General features: G+C 44.9%; 1 protein-coding gene across 2 annotated transcripts in view; it reads right to left on the bottom strand.

The window, feature by feature from the left end:
* LOC106744295 (hemicentin-2-like) overlaps positions 1-24,236 on the bottom strand; it is a 104,933-nt gene that overhangs the window by 59,027 nt on the left and 21,670 nt on the right. The window contains exons 1-2 of one of the 2 annotated variants that reach the window (XM_014618948.1): positions 21,729-21,859; positions 9,247-9,449 (exon numbers count right to left, since the gene is read on the bottom strand). In XM_014618948.1, the coding sequence (XP_014474434.1) occupies positions 9,247-9,379 (133 nt within the window). In that variant the 5' untranslated portion in view covers positions 9,380-9,449; positions 21,729-21,859. Of the gene's footprint in view, positions 1-9,246; positions 9,450-21,728; positions 21,860-24,236 lie in introns of those variants that run through there. The other variant, XM_014618947.1, reaches the window with a different exon arrangement.

The raw sequence follows: 24,236 nt of genomic DNA, 5'->3' as shown, positions 1-24,236 counted from the left end.
CCCCCCCCCCCCGGAGATCCCGAGCCACCGATCGCCACACCGTCGGCGTACCGTCTTAAACAGCTTCGAGCAACTCCATCCCCGCGCGCGAAACTCTTCGGGCGAGCTTACGGCGGTAAGCTTTTTAGCGCGGCGAAATTTCCCGAGCGGGAAGCGCCCCGGGGCGCGCGCGCGCTTAAGCCGCTGCGGAAACAAATCAATGTGCAAGATAAACGGAAGTAACACACCTGGCGTACGCCGGGGTGTGCGAGCGCTGCGGGGCGGAGAATGCCGCCCCTGCCGACGCGCGCGCGAAAGTTGCGACGCGCCGAATTTCACGGTATATTGAAGCCGCAACCCGTGCTTTATTACGCCGCGGTGAATATCGTCGCACCGCGGCACCGGATTCGGCGCAGTTTGTTACGAAGTATCCGGCCGTGTAATCCGCGAACGTGCGCTCTCGCACGCCCGCGGTGCGGAGCACATCGTGCTGCGCGTATTAAACGGCGAACGCGATTTGCAGCCAGAGGGGAAACTTTTACGCGCGTGTACATGCGAGCGAACGAACGGGCAAACGCGACTCTCGTCTTATTTGCATCGCGTCCCGCGCACCGAGGGGCGGAGGTGTATTAAGCGTCTACACACTTCTGCGCTTTACAACGTATTAACGCTTTCGCTGCAGGGCGAAGAGGGAGGGGGGCGAGAGAGACACCCGCGAGAATAATTGCGCGGACAGGGAATGAACTCCGACTTTATTCCGACTTTAATGATCCCCGAGTGTTAATTCTTAAACGGACCGGGCAATTTAAGTGCACTCTCTTGCTGTCAGGATTTTACGCGGACTTACTCGCTCACTCCCTCCTTTCCTCTATCCCTCTTCTTTCTCTCTTTCTTCTTATCTTTCTCTTTATCTATTTACATATTCATCTCTCTCTCTCTCTCTCTCTTTCCCTCTAATTCGCATTAATAAGATATCCGGCTTCAAGAGCGACAGGATTAATCTTTCACAAGCGCTTTTTACAGCGGAGATGTTACGCGGGATTTAGCCGGCGAGCAAATTTATGAATTAATTCCACGCACACCTGGCATACCTGTAATTTATAAACAAGATCATAACTGCCACACGCCAGTTGTTTATTTCGCGGGTGAATTAACAAGCGTTCACAGCGAACGTATGCAGCGTCGAGATTCGTTAGCGCGAACTTTCGGTATTACTCGACCGAACCGGCGACGCGTTATATCCGCGTGTAATCTATTATAGATAAACGATTTATTGGCTGTATGTAAGTATAGATATATGTACATATATATCCTGCTATAATTTTCAGAAAGAAAGAGAGAATTTAGTATTTTTCGCAATTGTTTTGCGACGTACAAGTAAATGCCTACTTATGAAGAAAATATTATAATGCATTTATAGTCAATTGTATTTCCACACCCATTCAATATCTGCCACGTATTGGAGTATCGGAGTAACCACGGATCTTCTAAATATTACTTGAATGGCAGCACTTCTTTTCTCCATCGTATTCTTACCCTGAATCTTCTTCTGAGGAGAAGAAACGTCGAAAAGAGCATCCGAACAGCAATAACGATTCGTTAGGAGGAACGTCATCAGCGGTATCGAAATGTACGATACGTAGAACGGGAAGGGACGGAGGAAGGAGGCCTCCGGTAACAGTCTATCACTCGGGACCACCAGCGTCTCTCGCAATCAGTCCAATGGAAGAAAAGCTGACGCCGGCGAAAGTCTCCCGCGGGGAATCGTTTCGTTCACGGCTTGCGCTTTTCCCACGTCGCGAAAACACGCGGCCCGCCCGGCGTTTGCATGGCGGACGCGCGCTATTTAATTCCGTCCCAATTTAACGGCAGTACGTGCGCGCCCGCCCCGATAAGACCCGTAATTAATTGTCGGCGAAGCCGCTACTTTATTGACGTCCTCGATTATCAGCGGGGGCCGTTCGACGCAGTTCTCCGCGAAACGTCTCCGTCTGTAATTTGCGGCCGACCCTCGCTTTATCGCCGGCACATCGCCGGCCAAGACGTCGTTTATACACTTAAGGACTTCTATCGACACGTCCCTCGCTCATTTGAATCGCAAATACGCGCGCTAGGCGGCGAGCGAGCGAGCTACTCGCGCGCGGCCGTTTTCAAGAATACACATCGCTCGATGAAGGAGAGTGCGTCGCGCGCGCCCGCGCGTAGATTAATCTTTCACGCCCCGACTTTTTATCCCGCGGGAGAGAAAGTAATTCGCAACTTTCCGCGCTTCCCGGCCTATTATACATTCCTGACGGGCATGATCGATCCATTAAGCTCCTGTCCGCTCCTCCCTCCCGCTCTCCGTCTCGCTCGCTTTTTGCATCGGCTGCATCGGGGAGCGCATCTTCACGGTAGATTGATACAATATTTGTGCCAAACATAATATAATACTCCGGAAACTACGTAGCGAATTAATATTCGCTAAACTCTATTTGACGACGTACAGCGCGTGCTTTCGTCGAGGGTTACGAAGCACCGGGGCGAGAGAGTGGGATTGATGAAGAAACAGGGAGAGAGAGAGAGAGAGGGAGAGAGAAAGAGAGCGACGCCGGTCTAGCCGGCGAGTCGTATGAATCGCCACCCCTTTTTCTTACGACCGGCACGCCGCGGTCTGGACTTTTTGTAGCTCTCCCCAGCCCGCCCCCTCGACCGCAAAGTACAGCGGTTAGTGTATAACTCTAGACGTCGACGCTCACGTCTAGACTACTCCAGCGACCGGCCGTGCGCACATATCGAGTACTTTTTGTCTCGGGATCACAATGACATTGCGGCGCACTCGCCACGTTGCGTTGCCACTTGGCCCGTGGAGCCGTTCTCGAACTGAAGCGCAGCTTTCTGAACTTTGTTCACGGAGACACGACCCATGTGCGAGCGCACAATGCGTACACACACCCGGGCTATCGTGCCGGGATTCACACGCGATCTCTCTTATCGAGCCCGCACCCTCTCTCTCTCTCGCCATCGACAATTGAAAATTATCTGGACGCGAGTCACCGATTGCGGATCGTGACCAATCTGCGCCCGAATATTATCTCTAACGGCGCGCGATTTCGCGCGAGCAAACGCGCCCTTTGTGCAGGACGGACCGATGATGACTATTAACGTGAATATCTTGGAAACTGCGGCGAATCGGTAAAACGTTTCGGTGATAAAAGTTGCACGGTGGGGCAGCGGCCTTCGCATGTATGTCAGCTTTGGTATATTTTTTCTCCGTATAAAAAGATTTTCTCCGTTATAAATTTGTCAAATTATTAATCGATTCTTGGACCACCCTAAATAACGTACTGTTATCGATATCTCGAAACGCGATGCTTTCTCTCAGAAAATACTGTGTTCGTTAAAAAGAATTATCACGCCATCTCGCAACGCTCGGCTCATAACGATACTGCGGCTGATATTTCCGCGAGGCGTTCCGCTGTAGGGAAACCGCTGCACGCGCTATCAGCAGATCGTCTTTGCTTGCCAATCGGAAATCTATTAATTAAGCAGCAAGCAACGTGTACCGCCCCTCTTCGTTTCTTCTAATTTGCCTGCGGTCACGTAATATCGAGTGGAAAGAGCAAAGATAAGAAACGAAGTTTGCTCGGTGTGTGACAACGACGATAGTACAAGTGGCAATATGGAAATGCGTGATTATGCAAGTAAGTCTCAAGCGTATTCTTCAGGATGAATACATGAATTTATAGAGATCCAGAACTTACCGTCCGGAGATATTAAGAACGGCGGAAGGGAAAAAAGGGTGATCTCGGGCGAATTACGCGGCCATTTTTACACGATTGGGAACGCGCGTCGGATCGGACCAGTCGAACCGCTGCACAGTGGACCGGACGATATATAAGTGGAAATTAAATCATAGATCATTTCATTTTGTTAATATATTATATTTAAGTAAAATATTTTCACAAGAAGCATGCATTTCTGGAAAGTTTACTCTTTCAACGTTTCTTTTGATATTTAGTGAACTTAGTTGCATTCTTTCAAGGCGGTAGTCCATGGAACTCACTAGATATATATTCTTTTAAAAAAGCATAACCTTACAAAATGAAGCAAACAAAGCGGCGTCGAGAAATGAAAAATGTGTTAGCTCGCAAAACTTTATGAACTATATTTCAAAAAGCTTGCTTGTAGCAATATTCTATAAAGGAATCAATGAAAAGTAACATTCACGCTCAAAATAAAAGGCACATTTTACGGTAAATATAAACGACATTAACGATATTGTCAATTGGTCTAATTACTTGTCTAATTAGTCTAATTATTATCTTATTATTAGTAATAATTAATAATTAGTCTACGCAAACATCTATGAATGCACAAGACAGGCATAGATATGTCTGTTCACTGATATAATTTATTTCCACTTGGAATCCAATCCATAGTGCGCCGCGATAACGGTAATTATACCGGTAAACAACGGAACGATGTAGAGACAAACGCAGGCGATTATACGAAAGAGATATGATCTCGGTGGAAGAGGGGGAGATAAAGTTCAAATATGTACGTTGAAATAACTCATCGCCGATTTAAATGAGTCCCAAATGGCCGCGACTTCCACTAAATTTAACCCTATCCGATGTAATTCGCTCTCACAACACGGCCATAAGTGAGCGATAAAGCGTAGAGAGGAGGCTGAAGAAGCAGAGGCGCGCAAAGGGAGTGATGCTTAATGCTTATTGGACCGTATACGTTATTTGCCTTCGAACGTCCGATTAAAATGGCATGACGCCAGTGGACCGTGATCTTTGCAAATAATTACTTCGGGAGTTCGCGCGATAACGCTCCGATAACGCGGAGATCGATATCAATTTGTAAATGAATATTTAATCCGGCTGAAATAGCTGCATCTCCACTGTAATCGATGAAAAGCCCTTGAAATGAAACGCTTAATGACTAATATAGCCGGAATTTTACCTCGAAGTTGGTTATTAGAGGAACTTCTTACTCGACTACTTACGGCACTTATATATCGCGGTCCCGAGGAGATAACTTTTCGGTCTGCTCGGTCGTTTTATTTCCTTTGATATCCTTCGAGTTTCGCCGCGAGTCGCGTCGAGCGTCTCTATAAAATAAGTGTCTCTCTATGTAATAATGCCGTTATCTTATTTCCGCGAGACATGAAAATGTAATATGCAATTAGAAGCGATGTAATAAGGTCCGCTTAAATGAGCCGCAAGAGGCTGCTAATTAATGTATTAGTGTCCGGGAGTGCTTCCTCGATGCCGTGAATGATGGAGGAACATTTTACGAGTATACAAACGATATAAATTGCAAATGTCCGCGGGACAAGAGTCCGTCCCTTATGTCCCGCACGCTTATGATATTCAGAGATGTAATCAGCGCGACGCGCGAATCTGAATGTGTGTGTCGCAAAAATACGAGCAGAACTCAGTCCCGACAAAAGCCCTTTTACGGGCGTTGTTTCGGGAAATGGAGGTTTGAACACCATTTCCGCTAAACGGAGACGTCAGCTTTGTAGAACTTTATCCGCTCACACGCACGCACACACATCCGCACACACGCGCACGACATCTCAAACATCTCGGGCACCATATATCGCAACGATTTGTAGTTCCCGCCATTATGTTCCTCGTGAAAAATACGGTTTCCCACTGACGTTATCAAGTCGCAATACCCGGCAAATAATAATGGTGCCACGTAAACGCAACGCACGCCGTATATATCCGGCACGCGCCCAGCAAAAAGGGAGAAACTCGTTACCGTTTTTAAAGAAGCATCAATCATCGCACGAAACTGTACATTGCACGTTCTCTTTTTTCCTTACTTGAAACGCGCGTGATTCGGCAACCTCATCCCCCCCTCCCTTCCTGGACGAGCTGATCTAGAAAGGGAAGACGCATCTCCTCGCTTCTCTTTTTCGCGCGGTCATTACGCATTCCTCTTCCAAAGTGCGTTCGACTCGGTCAAGACAGACACGGGTCGTGGAGACGGGAGTTATACACGATCGCCGGAATCGACTCGGGAATTTCGTTTTCAAAACTTCTCCTCGCGAGCGAGACGTTGATCGGAACTGTCGGACGCGAATACTTTCTGCTCGAACTGATTGAAACTTACAGGCCGATAATTGGATCGCGGCCATCGCTACCGAGAGCGCGCGTAGGTCGAATGGATGCAATCGTTGCTTTGTCGGACTCGGCATGTATACTGGGTGATTCGTTTAAAATGATCGGTCCAATTATTAGCGAAATTTGCGAACATAAAAGAAATCCGCAGAACGTAAAAAAAGAAATTTTCATGTTTGGAAAAATTAATGAGGGGGAATAATCATCGATTGTGGATCCGTTTTTCTTTCGTAATAAAATCTCCGTAAAATTTCACTTAAAATGTATGAAAAAAGTACAATTCAAAAATGACTGATAAAACATTAACAAATTATTCGGGATAAAAGAAATTTTATTAAATTTCAATACGAGAAAAAAATCTTCCAATTTTTTTTTTTATTCAAATTTTGATATTTTAATAGCAAGAATGTGATTAGCTGATAATTATTCTGATAAATAGCCAATAAAATCACTGATTTCTCATCTTAAAGTTTAAAATAACTTTGAAACCTGACGTGACAGAGCAATTTGGTCGGCGATACTGTTTTTTGTCGATCTGTGTAATTAAATCGTTCGCTTTATGCGAATCACCCTGTATATTGGGGCGCCGCATTAAGGATTGAGGTGGTAGACGGCGCGCAGCTCTGGATCTCTTTTATAGATCGTTTCTAATAGACGCTTCTCTCGGAGTAGATATCGCCGCACGCGAGCGCTTGCTCGCGTATATACGAGTTATGGACTTGCGCTTGCCGGAAAGTAATGACGTCGGAGTTCCGACTTGGATCAGCTATAAAGGCTTTACTGTTGCCGGCACGTCACGCGCGGAGAGTGTTACTGTTCGAGCACATTCCGCCGAAATTCTCCGGAGGCTCGACAGCTGCGCTCGATCCTTTTTCTACTTTTGCTCCCGATGCTGTCGCGTCCCGCGACTGGTCCTATGTGTCTTTCTCTCTCTCTCTCTCTCTCTCTCTCACTCTCTGTGTATGTGGAGATATATGAATTTATAGAGCCTATTTTTTTCCCTTTTTATACAAGAAACACCTTATTGCGAACCGCGCGATATTTTTAGTCGCGAACGCAAAGAGGGGCGACTCGCGTTCATTTATCATCGCGAAAATTGTAACGGGGGAATACCTTCGGGGGTTCGTTTGAGATATATGAATTTTTAGTTCTTTATATCGCGTGCAAAATTAATAGAAATCGCGTCTATGTTTCATGCAGTGACCAGACGACGAGTGTTTGTTAAAGCCGCTCGTCAAAATGGTTTATACGTCAAAAAATACATATCAGTTTTAATCAAGCCGTAAATAATTCAAAATAATTTTTTTCCTTCCTTTAATTTGTTATGAGATAGCTGCTTATGGATATATTTCAAAGATTTAGAGACAAATATCTAGTAATTTGCGTCTTTTCAGTCGCATCTACAGCCAATTACGTAATTTTTTCCGTCCTAAAGAGTGCAGCCAAAATCGATAGCAGTATTTCGCGTTTTTACCGGTGGACCGCGCGCGGAATTTTACATTTTTACATGCAACTTTTATACGATGCAGATGCTCGTGATATCTTTCTCCTATTTTTGTTTACGTCTATGTATGTTTGGCATGTAAAACACTGACGTTGCATTTCGAATGAGCTACGAGTATCCGAATAAAATTTGTTTCCCGCAACGGTCTCAGTATGGCTGATGTTTTTAACACTAATGTATCAGTTCCTACTTATCACTAATGTTTCATAAATATTAAACTCATAATAGAATATTGAATATATATTGAGTTTTCCCGCCAATATAAAATATTTATCGCCAACTTATAATCTTCAAGATTGATGTTATTCTCGGGCACGCGATATAAATTTTACTGCAACTGAGCTTGAGAGCGGCAAGTATACCGTACGGTTTATGAATGATGTTATACCGAATTCATAAAGCATAATATGACGAATGCACATTCGGCCAGATTCCACTTTTAATGCAGCTATCGATATGCAGCGGTATATCTGTGCATATTGGGACGTAATTTAAATGCATTAATCCTTTGAGTGGTGAACTATGATGTATCGTCATATCATGCGTGTGCCTGGAGTGCCAACGGAGATTTATCGTCGTTGCTGCAACATTCAAGAGATAAACAAGACAGGTGTACTTGAATTCCGGGCAAAATTTTACTAAGCTGTTTTCATATAAATAATCACTATTTTCGCAACAAAACGGTAACATGCGCGAGATAATATTGTTATGAATTATATTAATCATATTTCTTGAAAAACATAAACCTCCATTAGCAGTTTAATAAAACAGTTAAATTTAGGAAAAATACACAATATTTCGAGGAAAACAATGCTAGTAAATATCTCGACTGATTGACGTAAATCATTGATGATCGTTAACAATACCGTTAATCATAAATTAATCCTTTAATAGAGGAAATTGTCAATAACGTCAATAATGTTAGTAAAACTCATCGCGCGGTACGATGCGCGCGCACTTTAATATACATTCAAGTGTATCAGCAACTAATTGTATCGATGAAAATATCTGATTTATGAAGTTAGAGACCAGGATTACAAGCCATGTCATCCAAGCTCATGCATCATGCGAACGAAATAGCCGGGCGAAATCTTTTTTCGAAGGAGGAAAGAAGGATCTCTCTCTTCGTGCCACCCCCTTTAACCGGTACGGCTGCACATGACAAGCAGCAACCGTGAAATATACAGGCTCCGCGAAGTACCCGCTACTTGTAATTCCAAGTTCGGCCGTGAGCATAATTAATGTACGACGAATTAATGATATCAAACTATCGATTGCAGCCTATTGTGCGCACATTATTATCTTCGTGCGCTACATCATTATCAGAATAACAGTTAACGCTTAGCACGCACGGTAGCCGCCGAATTTGCGAAGGAAAACGCGCGGGTAAATATCAACGATAAAAAAGAGCGTGGTATTCACACAGAGAGGGGTAAAAAATATTTCGGCGGAAATGCATGAGCGAGTGAGCGACGGCCTAGAGCGTAAAAAGAAGCCGTCAATATGAATAACGCTCGGAGCAGTCTCTATACGCCGCGCCGTGAACCGGGCGTCCGCTTTGTCGACGTTGGGGCGTGCGCAAACAAGCCGCGGAAAAACAAACGCAGGAGCCGAAGGGAGTCGGAAAGTGGTTATACTCACCGGTGCGCACCAGCACGTTAAGCAGGACGTATAGGACGAGGGTGGTGGCCCGGTATCCGTGTATTATGATCATCAGCCACCTCGACGCGCTGGATCCTGCCGCGTGCCATAGACCCGTGCCCTCGTGCACCATATTTTTCCAGCTCGCCCGTTCAAGCCCGCCTGGCCGCCGTGCGTTCCTCCCGTCCTCATTCACCGGCACTCTGCGACCATATGTATCGCGACCATGTAACACGGGGGGTTATCGGCGAGAGTCTCTCTCTCTCTCTCGGTTCGTCCGCGTTCGCGGCAGGTCGATTCCACCACTTTCCGCTCGCCCGGGCGAACTGAGACGTCGAGGACTCGTTTCAGGAGAAACGGCGGAGCCGCGCCGCGACTTTTACTACCGCTGACTAGCCTCGACATGTTACAATATGCGAACGTTACAGCGCATATAAACCGAGAGAAAGAGAAGAAGAGAACACTGTCTCGTCCATGACGCGTCGATGCGACAAAGAGACTGATTCTTCCACCGACGTTTTATTCGCTAATGCAGGATTAGAGATAACTGCTGTGTGGATTCCATTCATCGGGATTACGCTTGTGAAAAATAGCGCGGAGCGTTAAGCTTCTGGGAGCTGTTAAAAGGGTAATGGCGAAACCTCCTTTTAGCGGGTGAATAGTTGGCGTTAGTTGTGAGGACTCCTGTAGTCTCTCGCGGAGAGGAACAGAGAGGAGAGAGAGATTACGGACAAAGGTATTCGCAGCGATGCAGACGTGCGCTGCGAAAAAAGCTGTTTGTTAACCGAAGGAATTGCCGCGCTGACGCAACGGTATCTCTTCTATCTCTCTGGTAGATACGATGGCATTTATAACAACTGGATCGGCCAGATATTGATCGCGTTAATCGCGTATAATTTGTTCAATTTACTCGATACTTATCTGGGTGAAGGTGGGTATCTGTTCTTCTTTGTGTTCAGCCGAGTATTAAGGGCTCGCGGAAGTTCATCGGATCAGTAATGATTTCATTGGCTCAGAAAATGAGTTATTTCACGGACAATTTATTCAGACTAGCACCCAGAAGATGGAAAGCAGACGACAATGGTCGATTATTAATGTAACTGAATATAGCAATTACTGTTTAATTGCTATTAATGAAATCAATATGTTTGGCTGAAAGTTCGATGAATCGTACTAACCCTTAATCATTTCTTTTCTTGATATCGTAGGTTCTGAATTACAAAAAAATATGTTTCTTTCCTTACGTGTAAAATAAATCGACCACGCTGGTAGATTCGATTGTATAAGTTTCAAGATTTCTCGGGAAATATGAAGAATCTTAAAATGTTTTACGTTCTTTATCTCTACATTTTTAATCTCTCGACGCAACGCGCAGCGTCGCACCACGATTATGATAAATTATTTCATCGTGTTGAGATGTATGCGTTCCACATATTGAGAATATACAAATTGCGTATGCATGTGTACGTTAATTGAGATGTTTACTAAGGCGGATTTTTACGAGAACGGAACAGATCGCCCGGCTTTACTTACGACAGGCGAGGATCGATCCATCTGACTGCTCGAGATGCAGTGTAGTTCGATGATCATCCTAGCGTGGCGCGAAGGAAGTCGACGGTACCTATTAATGCCAGTAAACAGGTTCGTTGATCTCGAAATTTCTCGGTTACCTCGTGAGAGAGTCGACGAGTTTCCGGAATAATTTCTGTCGACGTCGGCAACGTTTCCGATCCGATGCCCGATACATCGGCACTTGAGTCACAAATCTGACTTTCCGCGTAGATGTTCTGATAAAATGAATTAGGGTCAATGGAGATTTAAAATAATCTGTACTTTACGTTATTACGTATCTAGGGTAGGTGCAGATTCGCCGGCGAATGAGCGCACTCAGTTTAATACTATATGAGTTTCTTGCCGGAACAATTATAACATATTCTGAATTAGCAAATGAAAATAAGCGTAAGAATAAACGGGACGGATAATTTCTTTTTGCGTTACCAAGCTCTTCTCGTACGAATCATTTGTTATCGAGGATATTCTGAAGTCTCCAAACCGAGAAAGACTTTGGTAAAACCAAAACAGAACCATTATTACTTAATACTTTTCAAAAAAGACGATTTGATGAAATAGATTCGCACAAATAATATATATAAATAAACAAATAAATAAGTGAATGAATAAGCAAATAAAATTAATAGTTTATATTTTTTAATAAAAAATAATGAAAACAAGAAATATAATAGTATTCCCAGCGAAATTTGTTTTCAATTTATATTGAGCAACCCAACGTAAAACGGAAACACCGCAGACGCCGCTAACCTGTCGCTCAGAACCAAAGGCAAATCAATTCAACGCGCCGTCACGTCAAGGCGCTTTTTCCATATTAAGGAAATGTCGTAAACCGAGTTTCGACATTGTCACAAACACGAAAGTTTTCTCCTCGCGGAACAAGGTATCAGGGCTCGTTTGCGTGGAATGTGTCTTAAAGCGCGTCACCTCGACGAGCAAAGCTCTTCGCTTAAATCTTCCTTCGCGCCGCCTATCTCCTGTCCTTCTTCATTCGACTGACGCATTACCATCGTATAACAATATAACCCAGGAGACAACCGCGCACCAAGTTACGAAAACCGACTAAATTGTTTAGGACACGCAGACTACCGAACATCTCTACGAAATGTTCAACCTTAACGGAGGGAGTTCGTTAGTACAGGTTTATGTTCAATATCACTCATAACGCGGTTCAACATCCTGTCTCACTCATAATAACGAGAAATTAATATCGATTTAGTTTATTCGCTCGGCGAATAAGGACGATATCAGCATTGGCCTGTTCGATAAATTCGCAGAAATTTTTGCGAAGGGTTCAAAGACGATACTTTTATAGTTGGACACCATTTTATTCAGTCCTGTATCGACCGTTTTTTCTGATGGCAGAAGTTCAACGAAAAAAAAAAAAAACAGCGAATAAAGTTGTACTTGATTATCGGCTGCGAGTTTTTCATGAAACTCCCTTGTCGAACTTAAAATCGCACAGGCCAATATGAAGCAAAGGTTACGCGCAAAATACACACACGCTCGTCAATTGCTTCGCATACGGAGCGGAATGTTCCATTTTAATGGCCGAGATTAGAAACACAGTCGTGCGAGAGTGGAAAACGCGGTCGCGCGACGCCTCACAGCTCGCGTAAAAATCTGAAAATCAGTTATACGCGTCTTCCCTGTCGCTCGACCTCGAGACCGTTTTCCAAACGGACGTGGTCGCGCCAAGGAGTTCCGCTCGTTGGACACGCGAGATGATTTTTCGCGAGTAACGAACTTAGTGTCGCGCAGCTTCTTTCAGCGTCGTTCTTCAAAGACCGCGCGTGGTCTTTGAACGCTGCGTATTCTCTCTACGCGGGGTTTCCTCGTCGAAAACGTGCAGGAACGAACACCTGTGCACGTCCCCGTTCGCGAGCGCTCACGCTCGCGTTTTGTAATTAACCGCTACTCTCGAGAATAAATCGAACTTTTCTGTCCTCTCCCTCACGGAGAATTTGCGCGACGTCGTCGCAGCGACTTGAAAGAAGAGGGTGGAATTAATATCGAGCCCCGGCGAGAGGAACGTTCCCTGCGGGCGTCGCGGATCCTTTTTTCCTGCGCCCGGCGACGTCTGCAGCGACACGTAAAACGACGTTTCACCGACGTAATTACTCGAAGGCCATTCGACTCGTAGCGTCGCGCAGCAACATGACGCAGCGCCGGCTCGAACATCAAAGTTCTCTTCTCCGGCTGCTAATTTCGAATGCGAAACGTCGAATGAAAGGGTCGCGCGCGCTCATCCGGCAGCGTTGTGTGGCGGAGCGCGCGCGCTCTCTTCTGATGACCGGGCAAATCTCGCGCGAGTTAACGCTACACTTCGCGCAACGGCCTGCTCTCGTATTCCGCCGGAGTTCTTCTTTTGAGCATTATTCCGTTCGAATAATATCAAGGCCGGACGGAAAAGCAAAGAAAAGGTAAAGGGCGCGTCTTTACAGAGATTTCCTCCGCCTTCGTCGCTTCACCCCGATTATTACCCCCCATCGTTGCTTCCCGTGCATTATACGAACATCATTTCCTGATTCAACTTACAGCCATCGACATGAAAACGTCTGGCCGGAGTATATACAGTCGGTTGTAGAACCGTGCAGACACAGTTTTCTAACGAAATCGGGGGCGCTCTAACTCGTCACAACTACGAGTCACAGTTCGTACGGTGAAAAATTTTAGAATGTTAGATATTATTAGTTAGATTACATTTCGTTATTAAAAATTTAAGACAGATACTTGTTGCTCATCCTCGTAAAATATCAACGTATCATAACAGTGTGGATGGAATGCGTTGCAAGACCGCGTATTAAAAATTAATCACGGATATGCAACGTGCCTGTTCGCTATAATAAATAATAAATTTACCACCCCGTCCCTTCCGTTTTTTTCATATCCATTAAAACTAGACAGAGCGTGAACGTTTAAAACCACGTGTATGTTCAAAACGGTTAGAACACTTTTCTCTTATGCATTTTGCAGATCAACCAATGGTCCAGTGAGAGAACTTATTTTTCGAAAACGACTTCCTTCATGTAGGCCCTCGTTTGCGTACCGAAATGCATAAAAAATATATGCAAACCGTTTTGAACCTTACCGCACAATGTATTTCAAGTCGTTGACACCTAACAATAAATTGACATGGCAAATTCGATCCAAAATGCTACTTCGGTTCATCGCGAACGTCACAGTTTCAACACGAGTCGACGTAAAGTCGGGTACATCGGAGGAAACCGCGACGGAAACACTCAAAGCATCGTAACCCGAAGCGCTGTCCCCTGACCGCTAATCAAACCTGCCCCTTGAGGAAAGCTCCGTCCAGATATTCTTCCGTCGACACTTCCAGCTGATCAATTTCACCGCCGCCGAGAAGACAAGCAGACGTGAACGAGAAGGCATTGTCTAACAATCCGAGGAAAGACAAGCGTTTCTGAGTTGTCGACAACTCGCTCGTCGCGGCGCCATGACAAACCAAAGCGACTCATAGTCAAAGTAACCGTGCCGGCAAATTGACGTACGTTTGATCTCAGGTAAAGAGTCGTCAACACAGTCACAGTTCTCTCTCTCTCTCTCTCTCTCTCACAGTTATATCGCGCGTTCAACGGAAAGTTAGCGCGGGCGCCGCAACGCGGGACAACAAGGAGCGCCTGAAAAGAGATTCGGCTCAAGAGATACCGTCAACTTTGCCAACGAGAGAACTCGACGAGGAAATTCTAGCCTCGCAGGTGTAACATTAGCTGTACTACGTAAGATCGGGCCGGCCCGTGTACTTCGGCAGCTACTACTGTGTGTAACTTCAATACTGAACTTCCCTGATATCTTCAGTTCAACAAGTTCCTCGACACACGAATCCGTCCGTAGAGTAGTAACGTTCCCCCCCGCCGGAACTCGGAGATCGACACTCGGGAAAGGCAGACGTTCCACTTTCGCAGACCCGGGGGTGTTCCCGACAATATCCCGACTCAGGTTAGACGACCGATGTTACCGGCATTGCCGGTACGCTGCCGTGATATCTCTCACATCCGAGACGTGAGATATTAACTTCGTCACCTTCGGCGCGATGATAACTTCATCATCCAAAGCATAACGCTAACCGCATTAACGGGCTGTCTGGCTTGCGGGACTCGTTTTAACCCGCCACACGCGGGCTGGCGATATGCCGTCCAAACTCCGTCGCAATGACCATAATCGTAAGATTCTCTTGTGCACGTAAGGCGGAGCATACAGCGGTGCGCGTGGTCTCGCTAAGGACCGCGTCTTCGCCAAGGTCGTTCTGCGGGCGAGGATGATCTCTCCTTCTCCTCTTCCGTCGACTACTTCGATAACTTCCTTCGTGAGCCGGCTTGGTCGTCCGAACCTCCTTCTCGCTGGCATTCGCAACGGAGAAACTCGGGCGTTCCAGCTCGACGTAGGGATGCAGCCCTTTTGCGAGCCTCGACGCAGGGACGTGTATATAATTATCCCTCTTAAAAGAAGGTAAAAAGAAGATCAAGTGTACACGATCCCCCGCAAATTAAATTAAAATTTGTAAATAAAGTTTCCCCTCTCGTTTGAACTTGTATTTCTTACAAAAGAAATTATATCAGAAAGTTAGGCTAAATATGAGGATAATTCTCGCAAGAATTCTTGAAACCTGAAGAAACTTCGATATGAGAGGATCGAAATATTTAATATACATCTATGAGCAGCTAATTTTTGGTGTTTGCATATAAAACGTTTTTAACAAGTACTTTCTTTATTCCCATTATTAGATGATGTAACATTTGAATATTGTTTTTGTATTTAACATATATTAAAGTAACGAAAAAATTTCAGCGGGCCGTCTCTAACATGAAATTTTTTATTGTGTATTTACATCGGGTGTCGTCGATTCCTGTTCAACGATCGATTGCTTTTTGCCACTGTGAGCAGCGTTTCGCAATTGCGACAACTGGGAGCGCTCCCAACTTCATTAGGAAAAATATATCTAAACCGTTGCGCAGTCGATTATACACACGTGTGCTCGTACCCGCGCCCGTTCCCGTACCGCGGTCGTCGTAGCCCAGAAGCTTTCGAGAGCGCGCCGGTGCGCACCGACGTGCATCCTCAAGCTGTCGCGACACGGCGATGCCGCGGCACGCCGTGCGTGCGGATCTTCCATTTGGCAGCTCGCGTCTGGCAAGGCAACGGAAACTTTGATGTTTCGCTTCGCGGAGCAGCGTCGTTACTGAGTAAAGAGTTGAGGATGCACGCAGAGGAACCGGCTCGCGCACCGCCGGGACTTGCTGTAAGAAAGAATGTTTTAAGAGAGTTCGAATGAAGAAGTAATGCGGCAGAAGCGACGAGTAGAAAGAGGATTTTCGTGGCCCCTTGAAGTGTTCATATTTCTTGTCTCGCGACAGTTTGAGGAGAATAATAGTTGGCTTACCGCGCGTCCCCGAGATCCCCCGGGAGGGAAATTATGGCTGTTGCATAGGCGCGAGAGACGGATGGACTGAAAAATACATTCGGTATCGCCGTCGTCAGCGACAATGCGCGCCTCTCCTCGGAGACGAAATAATCGCGCGCTTATCGATGCTGCGATTAATAATGCAACTTTGGTCTTTTCACGGTGAGAAGGACGCCGCACCACGTTTATACGACGTCCCGAGAATCGAGTCCGACTTATTCTCGTCACGTGATGTCGGAGAAGCGGAAACTTTTTACGTTACTCTGTGACGTACGCCACCGCGCGATCGGGCAAATAAAAAGGACCGGGCGGAGCAAGTTCCGAAATGCGCCATTCGTAACATTCGAATTGTACGGTCGATCGCGATATTTTCAAAGAAGGTCACAGGGAACGGGCGGGAAACAAAAATAGCGCCCAGGAATTCACGTTTTACTCGTACCGATCCCGTCTGTCGATCGCGCGCGGATGCACTTTTGCATTTATTATTTGGGATACGCATATGTACGTATATACGACTTTGGAAACGTTCAGCAATCCTCGACTCGGCTCACAAACGCGACGCGAGAGTCATAGCTTAAATTTTCCAGCATAACCACAAACCCGAAGAAGAGACTCGGGTGTTCTTTAACTCCTTGCATCGACATTTATCTGGCGAGCTTGTAGCACATATGTATCTATTCAATTCTATCCGGAAATATTGAAAATATACAATGAAACTCGATTTATACCTACTTCACACAATTTAGTAGAGTTTTTAAGAATTTCGTTATTACGAAATCAAGATCAAATCGGATCTGGAAACGCATGTAACGATGAGCGATACAGATGCTAATACTGGCATTGTAGTTTGCGTCAAACTGTAAGTCAAATTTCCACGATTGCTTCGTGACCGAACGATTTTACGACTTGTTCATAAATTTGCTTCGAATTGCAGTACTAGTTTCTTCATGTGGATAAAAAGAAATTATATACACGCGACCAACTCTCTGGTCTCCCGCGAGAGATCGCTGCATCACACACGTGGTGACGCCGGTAGCGAAGATGTTAAAAATCACCGAACGTAAGAAGGAGCGCAGAGATAAACGCGCGTGGACCGGGAATCGGGTTGGCGCGAGGCGCATCACGGCGTAAACCCGGGGAAGTATAAGATGTTTTTCTTATTTCCCCTCGAATTCACAGTCCGTATCGGGGTCCGTATCGGGGGATACGTGACGACAGCTCGCATATCAACGAGAGCAACTATCGCGCGGAAAGGCATTCCGCCGCGCGGGACGCCCGCGGCGGCGTCTCACGCTTCTCATAATATTCACGCTGAGGTTACGCCACCTCGGAATGTCCCGAAGACATCTATCCGCGACATCGGAAAGACAGACGGCGTCGGGCAAGAAAGTGCTTACGAAACGCCATTAGCCCCGTCACCCGGAGCGGTTCGTCTTCTCTTACGTCGCAAGCATAATATTAACTACGTGATCCGACTATCACGAGCGCGTGTCACTGACTCCGTGGCAGCGAGTCAATAGCGCTTTGCACTCTTGCGACCGTCGAGTCATCGGGGATGCGAAGGGGGATGCTGGCGCGCGTTTTAAGAATGTAAACATCGAGAGAAAGAGAGAGAAAGAAGGAGCACTCTCGAGGGAAATGCTACGCGTGTTGTTATCCGCGCTTCGCATAACGCGGGCTACGTTGCGTTGTTTCTAACTTAGCATAAGACAACCGTGAACGGGGACACACGGGGTATGTCACGATGGAACATAGTTCGGAAGGAAACAAACGTCGCTGGGGGCGGTGACGCTCGAGAGAGTAGAAGGCGAATCCGAATCGTGCGAGATTAGAAGTCAGCATCAAGGATTTGTTCCTCCGTCACTCTTTGCACGTTCCTCTCGGAATGGACGTATGATAGAGGGGAAAAAGAGAACAAATAAATAGTTCGCGAGATAGTTCACGTTCGGCCGAAAGTTGGCTGACGTGTGTGCGTGTGTGCGATATATTCGCGACGTGGCAACTGTCGCTCAACGCGCCTCCTTCGTGTCAAACTTCCCGTCTCGACGAGACGAGAGGAACGGAGAGGAGGCCGAAGTGGAGAGACTTTGAAGAGATGGCCGTGCGCGATTCCGACGGGTACTCTCGCCGGGAGTGGCGGCGGAGTTACCGAGTCAACTGCGTTGACAATCACGTAATTAATATTAATTCTCGCTCATTACCCAACACCACCGTCGCGCAGGTGTTCGCGGGAGCGTGCACAATGTCTGTCGGAATATTACAAGAGGCACAGTACGAGAAGCGCTCTAGGTCATGGAACTTCTTCTTCCCAGCGCGCACCGTCAAAGTTTCTCCTCTCCTGCCGGAAGTACGAAGACGCAAACTCGAAGATCCGCGTGGACCTCCTCCCAGTCCGCGGATATTGTGCAAGTTTTGGAGATATTGCGAGTGGGCGCGTGAGTTACACGCCTCGGCGGAAGCCTTCTTCCTCCCCCTCCCCCCCACCCCTGCCCTGTTGGAACACGCAGTTAATGTTACGCCCTTTAGGGAGAAAGACACCGAACCTTTGAGCGGCCTAACTTCCTCAACTTGCATAAGTACGCTCACGGGTCCGCCAGCAATTTACAGAAATTTACATTTTTGCCGCGTAAGTCGTATGCGCGCGTACGCGGAAGAGAGAGAGAGAGAGAGAATGAAAGAGCACGGAAAAAGAGCGAATTACGTCGTAAGATTAAAGTACCAATGCCTGAACACGTACTTAACTTTGGACGTTCTTGTGTTTTGGTCTTTAACTTTAACGCGCCATATTTTGATCCAGTGAACTGCTGAACGTTTTTCTTGGTTCTCTAATTTCCACATGGCATACTATATTTTTTTTTAAGTATCAGATATCCATTACAACGAACGAACATTATTTTTCCTTAAATCGCACTTGCAAAACTATTTGAAAATTATTTTCTGAAAAAACTCTTCTGTTTATAATAATAAGTTTAATTAAGACCCAAATAATTTTTTAACCCGATATCAAAAACGTTCAGACTCTGCTTTCCTATAAATTTTATCCAGGTATCTAAATAATAAATATTGTTCTATTTAAATAAAAGAAAATTTAGAAAGAAATTTAAATAAATATAGTATTAGTATCACCGAATAAATATTTTTTACTTTTTATATACTTTCTTTTCAATGTATAATTTAAATATAAATTTTCTATGGCAGTATTTTCGAAACAAACGCGCAGTTAGTGATTATGATATTTTTATATAACGTCTACATATTAGTTTTTAATGTTGCAGTGGTTTTCCATGAAATCCTATGGTGTGGTAAAATGTGGTTCAGTGAAAATAAAAAATAGAAATAAAAAATAAAACGTTAACCTCAAAGAGCACGTATAAAAGTTGCCAACTTTAATTACGAAAATCTCAGCTTCCGAACGGTCAATCGTTTTCTAACTTTACAGACGGAGCAGATAGTATTTCCGTCAATATACGGTTACAATTTAAAAGGATTCCTATAGAAAGTGCTTTTACGGACCAGCTACCTTAATTGTTCTTTACGACTCGCCGTCGCGTGTAATCCTTTAAAATTGGGATTCCGCTCGATCGCCGGCCGCGAATGCATTTATCGCGCAGCGAATACAGGTAGGTTTAACTTCGATTATCTGGAGATGCCATTTTTCAGACTTCCAACTTTGACAGTGAGTAACATCCTCATGTTTCATAAAAGTGACAGTGAATAATACCTCCATGTTTCAACGTAGAGAAATTCATTCTTTTTCAAAATTGTTCATAATTTTGCGTGGAAGATACGGCTCGTGCGCGTCACCCTTTACGACAGTGAAACGAGCTCTTTCCCCCGCGAGTATCCGCACCCGTTACTCGGATCGTAACGACGAGATGTGCCGATCACTAAAAAATATATGAAGACTAACTCCGCGCAACGACGTATTTTAATTTTCCGGACGTTTAAACGCGCTTTTGCGGCACACGCATTTTCGAAGCAGAAACGATTCGGCGCGCGCGCTTATTTCCGCGCGATAAGCTCGGAAGTAAGCGCGCGGAAAGACATTTGCCACACCAGTGCGACTGTCGCGTGCGAAAAATAACACGTGGAGAAATGTTTGCTTTGTTACGGCGCGCGTGTGCGGAAAACAGGCAGTGTGTTAAGCGTGCGGACACGTGTAAATTCCGCATTCCGCGACTAACTCACCATCCATACGCGACGATGACGCTGGTAATTGTGCGAGTAATCCTCACGTGTAATTTCGCAATTAGATTCGCCTTCCTTCCGTGATCGATTTCGCGTGACAATTCGTGAAAAAAAAACTCGACGTCGCGAGAGATCACGGAAGGTCAGAATGTGGACAGGTTCGCGAAGAGTATTTTATTAATCCACGAGCGACGTAGCCGGTGGTCTCTCGAGAGTATCGGAAATATTTATCTACTTCGATCGTGTAGCATAATGTCCTCCTCGAAGTTTGCCGAAATATATCTAGAGGGAAGACCAGCGCTGGGCATCGAAACTGCAACGACACGCGAACGTGGTCTCGATAAATTGCCAGGGGAGTGTATCGCCGTCGGGGGAAGACATTATATGTGTACGGGAGTCTTTGTTGAGCATCCACATCGCGACCGGTCCACTTCTTTGAGGAATCCGAGCCGAGGTTCGTGGCGGATATCCCGGTCTAAGGCTGGCCCCGAACGTGCGGCTTCGGGGATTACGAAGGAGTTGCCTCTTTAAGGATCCACCGCTCTTGAAATTCGAGCAAAGTGGATATAGTTCGCGGGGCAATTCGGCCACGCTGTAGCCGGGACACGCTCGGGCTGTCGTAAAATGTTGAGGGTAAGCTGCTTTTTGTTGAAAGCCCAGCGGGGTTTTGGTATGTAAGGGATGCGACCCGCGCTAACTTTAAGGTGCGCCTCGTAAAGATATAATTGCGCCCGTGTCATGATTTGTCGTGTGGACGCGCAATCGCGGAATCGCAGGCGCGCCCGTTTCTTTTACGAGCGTGTCTACTAAAGTGAATGTATCAAATAGTGACAATGTCCAAATTTGTCACAACTGTATCTGTTTTTCTGAATAAGTCAACCGTATCACCGAGTGTTCATATTTATTCTAAAAAATGTGTTCTTACTCGAAATTTTCTATATTATCTGTTATAACAACTTTCGAATCAAATTAAATTGAATAAAAATAGGGATTAAATGTGCCATAATAAATTCTGGGGAATATCATAATTATAAACGCAACGCTGAACAGTTTAAACAGCCGACAACTTGGAAGCTAGCTGTTAATATAAGATATATTTTTAGTATTTCTTTTCGTAGCTGTTTTTGAACTTCAAGCAATTGAAATCATACCGTCAAAGTCGGGGAAAAATTCAAGAATATTTTACAAGCGGAAATATAACGAAGTATGTATTTTTCGTAATTAATATATGTATGCCACTAATCGGCACTGGAATATTCCACTGAAATCGGAAACATTCTCTGCAACAAATGATTTGACGTACCTGGAAATATACGATGAATTACTGCGCTTGTTCCGGCATTCTCCGTTTTCTGTCCTGGCTGCTTTAACCAGTTTCTCTCTGCTACGTCGTTCCGGATATTCCCTCGTGACACTGACACTCGCGTAGATACGATTCGATTCGGAGACACGCGTGTTGAGAAATGCAATGTTCACGAGAGTACGATTGAATATTTCACGAATCGGCTAATTCTAAATATTCATCACCCGAACGAAAACTAACGTACTTCGATACGTGTACGTCGCCCGCCGATTTAGAATGCAATAATTTAGTTACAGGCACGAAGGCGAGGCGAGCGAATTCCAAAACAACGTACAAAAAGAGCCGTGTCATCATCTCCCGTCAATCACCAACAGTCGTCGCTCGCAAAAAAGGACGCGCACGTATCTGAGCTCGGCGACTGCGAGGCCACAACAATCAACACTTTCGAAAACATAATTCCGCGAACCTTCAAGGTGGTTGAACTTATCGGAACTCTTCCGTGCGTACTGCACTTTTCCGTGAACGAGTATAAGGCTGCGTTCAAGAAACAACGGTTGAACGCTTACTATGATTGGAATATTCCTACAGATTGGCAAGCGATGCATATTCTAGCCGATTTCCGTTAAACTGTTTCGCGTTGCCTCGTCGTCTCGACGCGCGCAGCGTGCGAGTCGCTCGAGTTTCAAGAGCGTAATTACCGCATATCGCAGAAGGTAGAAAGATCAGAAGACCTGTGGCATTTTTCTTAAAGTTATTATATTTCTTATTAAATGTTTATTTCAATTGTGAATATTTGTTTCCAATAGTTTTTCATGTCATCTATGGAGTACTATTGTTAACGCGCTTCTTTTAGTGTATCCGGTAGATTTAGTTCACTAATAACTGAAAAGACTAACTATTGAAAAGAAATATTCATTAAAATAAAAATGTAGCATATTTAAAATAAGATCCACAGGTCTTCTGATTTGTCTCCCTTCTATGGGCCCCATAGCACGATAAGCGGTGACCACGCTCCTGAGATTCGAGGCTCGCTGGCTGTGTGCAGGACGCCGAGGCGCAAGGGGCTCTGGGAACATCGCGTGATAGAGCCACCCGAAAATCGGTTAGAAAGTATATCGCTTGCCGAGTTCCGGAATACCAAGGGCGATAATCACTCCGTGGTTGGAAAACCGTTGTATTTTCCGAGCGTGCCCTTACGTTACGTTTTCGAGCAACACGCACCACTACGAAGTGAGCGTGTACGAGTGTATTAGTTACAGTTTCCGTTGGACGGTTAAACTATTTTGTGGCCTCGTGAAATATTCAATCGGGCTCTCGTCGGCGCCCCGTTAATTAATTAGCACGCGTATCCCCGGTCGAGTCGTATCTGCGCGAGTGTCACTGCCATGAGCGAATATCCGCAACGACGGAGCAGCCAGGAGCAGAATGCTGGATCGAAAAGCCAGGACGGAAGACGGAGAATGCAAGACGCCGAGTGGCGGATAGCGATGTATCCAGTATATTTCCAGGTACGTCGACTCATTTATTACGTGCGATATTTGCGATCGGAACGGATCGGTTTCGATGAAATCGCTGAGAGGCAATATCCGAGCGGAAATGTAGCATCTATTGGGTGAATCACTTCATGCGCAGTTGTGTGCCTTTGATAATCCTCTTTGGGCCGCAAGCTCCGTTTTTAATTTGCTAACGTCTTATTTTCATTTCTATTTAGCCTTTGTGCCACGAATCTAAATTCAAATCTCTATTGATAAACAATGTATTATCGAACACGCAATTGCTACTCCTCGTTTGTACAACTGTGTGTATTCCTTTTTTTATTCTTCTCGAATTCTCAGATCTGTGGAAATTTTTCAAATTTAATAAAATTCAACATCAATGAAATGATTACAGGAAAGGAAAATCTGACTTATTTACGTATTCACTCATTAATCTTTGTTCAATCATTCATCATTTGACTGCCGCACATATTCCATATATTATTAAATTGCATAATTAATATACTGCTTGTTAAAATCAATAATAAAGGCTAAATGTGAGTAGAGTATTGAAATCATCAAATGTTAAATATTATTCTGGGATAAATATTTCTTTAGAATCATATGCAGTACAATAATATACGATTTGTATTTAATACAATGTAGTTGTAATAATTACTACAATATAATTGATACTTCGAAATATTCTATTGAGACTTCAAGTTCGGTGAAATTTACAAAATTAATATAGAATCAAACTTTCGACTCGGAATGCTCTTTTCTTAGAGCATTTTACATCTGTCGCAATGTGCACATAACGTTGAATTTTGTATAATTATCGTCACGTCATTAAATATCAATCTAAGCTAAAAACAGATAATATACGCTCCGATGTTAACCGAATAATTAAAAAGAGAAAAAATGGATGTTATTTTGTTTTACGTAATATATTAAACCGAATCTATTGTATCCTGTAAAGACGGCCATTACTCTTACGCATTAATTTTATAAAAGAAGCTTCCCGTTGAGAAGG

The sequence above is a fragment of the Dinoponera quadriceps genome, unplaced genomic scaffold (genome assembly GCF_001313825.1).
Source record: "Dinoponera quadriceps isolate SergipeBrazil2010 unplaced genomic scaffold, ASM131382v1 scaffold707, whole genome shotgun sequence".
Classification (NCBI taxonomy): domain Eukaryota; kingdom Metazoa; phylum Arthropoda; class Insecta; order Hymenoptera; family Formicidae; genus Dinoponera; species Dinoponera quadriceps.
This window is presented reverse-complemented; position numbering and strand designations above follow the sequence as displayed.